This window comes from Catharus ustulatus, chromosome 12 (assembly GCF_009819885.2).
Source record: "Catharus ustulatus isolate bCatUst1 chromosome 12, bCatUst1.pri.v2, whole genome shotgun sequence".
Taxonomy (NCBI): Eukaryota; Metazoa; Chordata; class Aves; order Passeriformes; family Turdidae; genus Catharus; species Catharus ustulatus.
The window spans coordinates 604,151-612,307 of record NC_046232.1 but is presented as its reverse complement, the minus strand read 5'-3'; the positions used below and the strand labels follow the sequence as shown (position 1 = coordinate 612,307).

General features: G+C 42.1%; 1 protein-coding gene across 4 annotated transcripts in view; it reads left to right on the top strand.

Annotated features, from left to right (window-relative positions):
* Positions 1 to 8,157, top strand: part of TBC1D2B (TBC1 domain family member 2B) — a 37,076-nt gene that overhangs the window by 5,946 nt on the left and 22,973 nt on the right. For all 4 annotated transcript variants that reach the window (XM_042779659.1, XM_033070315.2, XM_033070313.1 and 1 more), the window contains one exon: positions 5,696 to 5,849. In XM_042779659.1, the coding sequence (XP_042635593.1) occupies positions 5,714 to 5,849 (136 nt within the window). In that variant the 5' untranslated portion in view covers positions 5,696 to 5,713. The remainder of the gene's footprint in view (positions 1 to 5,695; positions 5,850 to 8,157) is intronic.

Here is an 8,157-nt window from a genome sequence, read left to right as displayed (position 1 = left end):
ATGAAAATACACTCATTAACATGCTTTGCTAGAGAATAAGAAATTTATTGACCTAGAAAACTAATGCTATAATAATTTTAACTATATTTGCTTAGGTAAAAGCAGTGTTATCGCTTGCGTGCAATCACATGTAAAAACTACCTTTGTATAGCTGTAAAAGATTTTACTGCTTTCAATGAATCTGCCTTTATAGCCCAAGTGTTTGTGGTATGGGTATTAAACTGCAGACTTGGTTTGAGCATACTTTCAATAGTTTGAGGGTACTTTGTTTTTAATTAGCATCCAGTGATTTGTGATTGTTATGTGGAAATCTTGAGAAAGATTTTGTGTTGAGGGTGCTTTTTGCATAGGAGGGCTTTTATTGAGAACCACGGGATTTGTGATTAGGATTGCTTGTGAAATGCTATCTGCCACTTAATAATGTGCAATAAATAGTTTCTCAGACTGTAGTTTGGCAGCAACCTTGGGTGTCTTCTGTAGTCCTGAGGACACAAATCATAGTCAACACTGATACACGCATGTAGAACATGGGGGGTTTCTTTTTCATTGTGCTATTGGCATCTTTTGGTCTGTGCTGTTACTGCTCTACCCATGTTTTATGTGTTAATTTTTTTCCAGGGCTCTCTAGGAAAGAACCTGCATATTTTAGAACTTTTCCTCATGTTATGAGGATTGAGAAATGGTAACAGTTAAGACAGTCAAATTAATTTCTGCAATTAGCAGAAAAAGATTATTTAGTGTTGTGATGCCTTAAAGTAGCCAAGTAATTGTCCATAGAAGTGCTGTTATGTTGTAAGGGTTTATACAGGAAGGGAGGAGTTAATGAAAGCCTTAAGGGATATTGCAGCACCAACTGGTGTTTTGTGGCCATGTCATTCACCAAAGAGTAAGGTTTTTGCAGCTGAAATTAATTTTATTTTGTCCAATGTGATAGTTCTCTAAGACCTTTAAAAGCATCCCTCAGCTAACTTAGGTATATGTAGCACTGCAAATTAATTCAAGATGGTAAGTGAAAAAAACCCAAACAACCCAGCCCCTCTCCCTCCCCCTCCAATCCAGCTCTGGTAAAAACAAATGTGATTTAATCTATCAAGAAAACATTACACACAGAGCACGAGGAATAAAGTCAAGTCAGATACATTCTTCAGCCTGTAACTCACGTGCTTTGTTTTCCTCAAATTGCTGCTTATTCAAAATTTCCAAATCTTGTGATCTGGCCTCTCCCATTCAGTGCTATAGACTGAGAAGGGCAATCAAAAATCAGCCGCTGGAATTTCCAGATTGAAATGATGATGCTATTGAGGAATGCATTATTTCTTATAAAGTCTCAGTTTCTAGTTAGTGTAATGATTGTAATCTGTAATTGAATGTGTCTGGTTCCCAGATAAGAATTTTGGAAATAATAATCCACAGTCTTTACAGCAAATAAAGCAAAATGTTCATGTTTTAGAACTGTAGATAACCAGCCTGCCACTTGTGTAATTGTGGTTTTTCTTTACATTTCCAACAGGTACAGTACAGCAGAAGAAACTTAAGTGTGTCTAAAAATATTTTCCGTTTAAATATGTATAACAGATACCATCCCTTTAGGTAAAGGAGCACAGATAGTTGCGTACTTTTTGAACTACTGGTGAATTATGTTTGAGAATGTTTTCATGGACAGGCATGCAAATACTGATCCTACAAGTACTGCTAACACAGAATGCTTCTAACACAATCAAATGAATATTTGGCTGTATTTGCCCAGCAAGGCCTCATGTTAAGGAGGGAAATTATTACCACTGTGGATATATATAAGTGAACAAAGGTGGCATTTCTCATTTATTTTTAAAGTAGTGGTGATACATTTTGCTTGCTTCAGAAGCAATGATCTCTGGCCAGTAATGCTGGGCTGTGTGTCTGGTCATTTGTGTGTGGAGAACTTCTCTGTGAGCAGTGCTGAATTGGGAGTGGAACAGAAATTGCAGAGTTCTGAGAGAAGAAGGATCTTCTGGGGTATTGGCCAAGTGTAAGCATTCCAGACACTGCAGATTTCAGCTCTGATGCTTGAAAGTGTTGGATACCAAACCTGCTGAACTGAGAGTGGCTTAGGGGGTGCTGGAATTGCCAGGGAAGGATCAGTGATGCTGAGCTTGGACAGTTTTGCTGCAGGGCCTGACACAGCACAGGAGGGAGCTCAGCATGGAGGGTGGTGTGTTGTCTGAGCTGATGCTTTTTGTTTGAGACTTTGCTGGTTAGTGGTTCCAGTGCTTTAATTAAAAGTTGGGCTGCCCTCTAGAAGAAGCCATCTGGCTCCAGATTTGCTGTTTGAGCATAGCAGGAATAGTAAATCTTGAGAAATGCAGACTTTCTGGTGGTGTTCCCTTTTTGCAAAGTAGCTTGAGGAAGAATTTGTCTGTGTTCAGAAATATAGCAAGAATTTTCATGAGATTTCTCAAAACGTGAGGTCTGGTCATTGCATTTCTTTGGACTTTTCCTTGAAAGTGTTTAATGTTGGCATACGTGTTCCACCAGTGGATCCACATAGAGGATGGCAGTGCATGGAGGTTTTCCTCAAATAGTTCTTCTGTTTGTGTCCTGTCTGCATCAGAAGGTAGCAGTTCATCATTCTTAGTGAGAGCATATAGAGGACTATCTTAAAGTGTAGTAATTTTCCATTGTTTAAGTTGAAAATACATGGTATTGTATGGCTCCTCACTTAAGCGCATCTTTGACTCCCACTGTTGCCTGTAAGCTTGGAGCAGTACACTTGCAGTGCTTCCTTACTTCACACCAGTTTGGGTGACATTTGTGGCAATTTTTCTTCTCCCAGAAATGCATCCATTAAAATGTGTCTGCATGGCTCAGCAGAAGAAAACACCTTAGCAGTACTTCAGTAGCTGTAAGGATTTTTTTGTGAGATTGATTGCTGCTCTGCCTGATTAACTATTTCAGCTCTCTTGGTGAGCAGTAGCCAAATACTTGGAAAAGTCATGAAAAATGGGGCAAGAATAGAAGTATTCTTTTCTTTAACAGATAGTAAGTGTTAAAATATGTTTCCAAATTTGTGCCCTTTATGATTAGGAGAAGAGGAAGACTTAAATTTTCATGTGTGGTTCTTGGTTTTATTTTGTTTTGGTTTTTTTTTAACAGTCTATTTCAAACAGCAGCTTCAACGATTAATTTTGTTTAAACAAAAGTAATTTTAACAGAGATTTTTAGGATACTCTTGTAGTTGTAAATAACTGAGATGCCTGTAATAAACTCAGCCAAAACTGTTCAGAGGGAGAGGAGGACTCCAGAAGAGGAGTGTGTATGGGAGGAAAGGAAGGCAAGGTTATAGGCAAGGAGGGAGGAGCAGGAGGGCCCTGAGTAATTCTTGGGGAAATTGCTTAAAGCAGGGGCATGAGAACCTTGTTCTGCTTTGCCTTGGCACTCTGTGGGAGTGGCACTGGATGGGCGCTGCTGCTGCTGGCCCTGTGTGTAACAGTATTGCCTGGGAGCTGAGGGTGTTACAGCCTGTGCAGCTCAGCCCAGAAAAGTGCAGCTGGGAATTGAAAAGCAACAAGGAACAACTCCAATAAAAAATGAGAGTTCAGTTCACGGCTCTCCGAAGGAGATTGGGCAGATGGTGATGGACAAGTTGTGAGAGAGACTCATGAAGTTCAAGAGGTCAGGGCAGAAGTTAATTGCAGGTATGACTTAGATTGCTGCAGGTAGATTGCCCCATTAGCTGTTGTGGTAGCAGAGAGAACCACGTAAGTACAGCATCCTGGGTAGGGCAGGCTCTGGGAACTCTTGGTGGTTTTCTGCTGGAGCACAATAAAACACTGCTTTACATGGCTGTGTGCAAGTGCCTCTAAAGCAAGTATAAGCTCTCCAATTTACCAGGAGGGAAGACTCGCCACTGGCTAAACCTCCAAAGGAAATCCTGAGAGCTGGGAATAGAAGGGGAGACATTCACTCCTGGCAAGAAGTGATTGTAGACTTCAAAAGCTGCTCCTGTGGTGATCATTCCCAATCTGCCAGAGGTGGCTGTGGGCACTGACATTTCCCAGAGTCCAGTTCTTTGACCTTCTAAACTATTCTTTACGCTATGTATTTTTTTTTTTGTGGGAGAAATGGTTTTCTCTGGTTTCCTGTGAGTAAGCAAGAAAAAAATATATGAAGCTGATTTCCATTTCTGATTAGAAGTATCTTGATTACATATCTGTCTTACCAACTGACTCTGCAGTGTCCTCATGTATCATTTGTTTGCTTCACTACTTGATTTATGAATGTTTATTTGATTTATATATCTTGTATCCTACCATGTGCATAAGGTACTGAAAGGAGCTGGAGCAGCAGCTCCAGGAATAACTGAGGTTTTCTGCTTCATCTCCTTGAATGGTGCTTCGAAGGGGATGTTGTGGATGTTAAAGCTTGTAGGGGTATAAAGAGCCAAAAAGTAAAATAAAAATCTGTATCTCTCATTGCTAAACTGAGATTGCAAATTGCTGAGCCCGAGAGAGCACCCTGGGGAAGCATCAGTTTCTGTTTGCTGTGCTGTTTGTGCTTTGTCTTGTCATTAGCTGCTGTTGGGGCCAAAATATAATGGCCAATGAACCTTCAGTTTTACTGGACCAGAAGTGTTCTCATGTGAGAAATGAAGACAGTTCTATGCCATTGCTGTGCTTTATGCAGCACTTACTGGATGCTTTTGTAAGGAAATCTGTGGTGTTTGTTGCTTTCCATTCTTTTGCAGCTGTGCCTTGCACAGGTGTCCTCAAGTTGTGAGGAACAGAAAACTGTTGAACTGTTTGAAATTAGGCTGTGTTTAAAGAATAAATAGAGTCGTCTTTTCCACTGATAATGCCATTGTGCTCCTTGGGAGGAGGTAGGAGAAAGGCTGGCTGAAAGATAAGTACTCCTGTGCTAACAAGCCAAAGGTGTTAGGGGAGGATCAGTGTTAATTTTTTTCCTGAGCAGTCCATGTCACCAGGTCAGGTGCTTGTCCTAGGCTGGCAGCTGGGGATGTTTGTTGAAATAACAGTAACTTTTCCATGAGACCACCTGCACTGTCAGGTATCTTCACTTGTCTCTTCTTGGTATTTGTATATTGTCATTTGACATGCTTTGAAATGACTTAAAGCTCTGATTCAAGGTGTGTTTGAATTCCTCCTCACTTACTGCCCATTCACATTTTTGACTGTAGACTTGTAGGTTAGGCATTAATGTTGGATTCTGTTGCTTTTTTTTTTAAATATGCTTTTTCTATAGAAGCTAGTTAGCTCATGGGATCATCAGGAAATATAGTATGTAGGTTTAGTCATTAGAGGCATTGCAATACATTATTCATTTGTTTGTTTTTTGCTGGTAAGAAAACAAGTTAAAAGAAATTGGGAATCTTCTGAATGTGTATGGGATTTTTTCCTATAATATAGATTTGTAGTTATATGTTCAGACAGTGCTTTGTGTGTAAAATATAAGATGCTGCTGCATTTTCTGAAGTTTGAGTGTAAAACTGAAGAAAAGGAATGCATGAGACTATTTCTAATGGAAAATTCTGGCATGAGACTCATGGATGTGCATTGTGGTTATTTCTGATTTTGAGTGGTGGTACCTTGGAGGTGTGCTGATTGTGTGTGTTGGGGTTGTGATTGCACTGGGAATTGTTGTGTTCACGCCCCAAGGCATGCAGAGATCTCACCTGCCCCACTCTGCCTCTGTGCTGCAGGCTGCCACTCGGCAGGACATGACCTACTGGCTGCAGGAGCTGCAGCAGAAGAGGTGGGAGTACTGCAACAACCTGGACGCAGCCCAGCGGGACAGCCGCACCTCCCCTACGCCCAGCGACTTCTCCAAAGGCCTTGTTGCCAAAGACAGCCCCGGTACGTTGGGGTGTGGGTGACAGCAGGAGCACAGCTCTCCTCAGTGCCAGCTCATCACTGCAGCGTGCTGCACTGGGTACAGAGCAGTCTTAGCAGAGCTGTTCACATCTGCTTATCAGGTAACTCTATGCACACCTTGCATATGCTGCAATTATTTCACATGAATGTAACTTTACATGTAATTTCATATCCTTTACAAAATCCGTTGATTTCTTGCAAAACAGATTTTTAGAAATGAAATGGAGTAGTCTTAAGACTAGGTTTCATTAAGCTTAGATTAGGTAAGCTGTCTTTTAGTGGTTACAATATCTTAAAAGTGAGTATTGTAAATATCCTGAGATGTGAACTCCAGTTTCCAGTGGAGCAGGTATATTGTGCATTCTGAATGACCATGCTTTGTTCCTGAAAAGGTATGGTGTGGTGGATCTATCTGACTGTGATGAAAATGCCTTTCAAAACTGGAAGACAGTCTGCACTGATATTACATAAGTGAAATTCAGTCTCTGAAATACCTTTAGGCAAGGAAAACATAATTCTGAACTGGTGTCAGAGTTAGAAAAATGTCTGTGCATTATGAAGAGTTATTCTGCATTTTTTACTACATTGTGCAGGCACTTGTGAATTGTTGTATTCCTCAGTCCCTACAGAAAAGGATTCCCTGCTGATTTCTGTTATCCATAAATAAGACTGAGTAAAATCCAGTTCTGTCCAACTCAGGCATTAGTGAGGCTCTCCTGGGTTTAAGCACAGTCAGACATGTTGCGTTTGGTCTATGTTGCTTTGTTCCCGCTGTGAACCCAGCGGTGCTGAGCTGCTGTTGTCACCCCTTGTCCCCGTTGAGGTTCAGGTCCTGTTGCAGTGCTGAACTGTTGTCACACCTTGTGCCCCTGAGGTTTAGGTCCCCTTTCAGTGTTGTCCTCTAGCCCAGTTTGCTGCCCTCCTTTCAGAGGATGCAGTTTGTGGCTGCCTGCTGAGCACAGCTGGCCTCAGTGTTTGCTGGGGGCTCAGCTTGGCCTTGCAGCTGCTGCAGGCAGCTCCTGCTGGAAGCAGAGCCCAGCTCCTGCCTGAGCTGCTGTAGGACTGGCGCTGCCAGGTCCTGGCTCAGGGTCTGTAGGCAGCAGCAATCAGCCTCTTCTCCACAATGGGTTTTTGGCCAGTGAAGTTCCAAGAAGTGGTTTGCTGTAGGGACAGGTGAGTGGCAGGATTAGCCCAAGAGAATTGTTGGGAATTTGAGACACCTTTCTTGGCAGCAGCTCTTCAAAGCATGTGCTCCAGAGCATGTGCACTGGTGGGCAAAGATCTGACTGTTGCAAAAGGAAACAGGCTTTGGCTCTTCCAGCCCTGTCTCTCTGTTTTCAGCCTCTTGTTCTCTGCTGCACAGGCTCCCTTTTTTTGTTATTAACTGTGCTGAGCCGTTTGAGTTCAAGTGTTAGTCAGAGAGGTCTTTTTTTCATTTCTGATAGACTGATGAGTGGAATCTGTTCAGTGTGTGGTCAGGTGATTGCAGCGCTGCAGAGGAGGGAGCGAGGCACAGTGACTAAATACAGGAAGGCAGAACAAAGCAGACAGGCCTGCCCTCTTGGCTGCAGAGTGTTGGATCACATCAACTCTAATCAGTACCTTGGCCACAGAATCTGCTCTTGTTTGTGCTGCTTCCCTCAGAGCTGGGGTACAATGTGAAACGAGCCTTGGTAGCTGTGGCCTGTGCAGCTGCTGCTCCCTCACACCTGCAATCATGTAATCACTGATCTGGTGTTTTCTCTAAGGCATTGGGGGCTTTCTGGATGAGCCAGCTGAACCTTTCATGTGATATTTTGTTTTAAATAGAAATTGCTGTTATATCCAGGACAAGGAATGTCAACATAACTTTCATGGGCGCATCCCTTTCAGGGGCAGCCTGCAGTTAAAACTGCATTATGCAGAATTTGGGGCTGCATCTACAGTGTCTCATTTTCTAGGACAAATCAGTGATGACTCTTACCATCAGCAGAAGTATGTAAATAGGGATTCCTTTTCAGGAAAATGGAAATAGCCAGAATGATTGATGCTTGTTTCTTCTTTTTAATCCAGTACCCCAAGGGTTTCTTCTAGAGTTACGGGATTCTGTAAGGCTCTGATTTCATGTTGATGACTAAGATATGTGCCTTGTGGCTTTTTTTTTCTATTTTTGAAGAAGTGAATGTGTATGTAAGTGATGTGCTTTACAGTGGAGCACAGAAGTTGGTTTATTTTGCTGGTGCTCAAGTACAGATGCTGTCACTAATGTTTTACATGGGGAAGTAGTCTGTCTTCAGTCCAAATCCAGAAC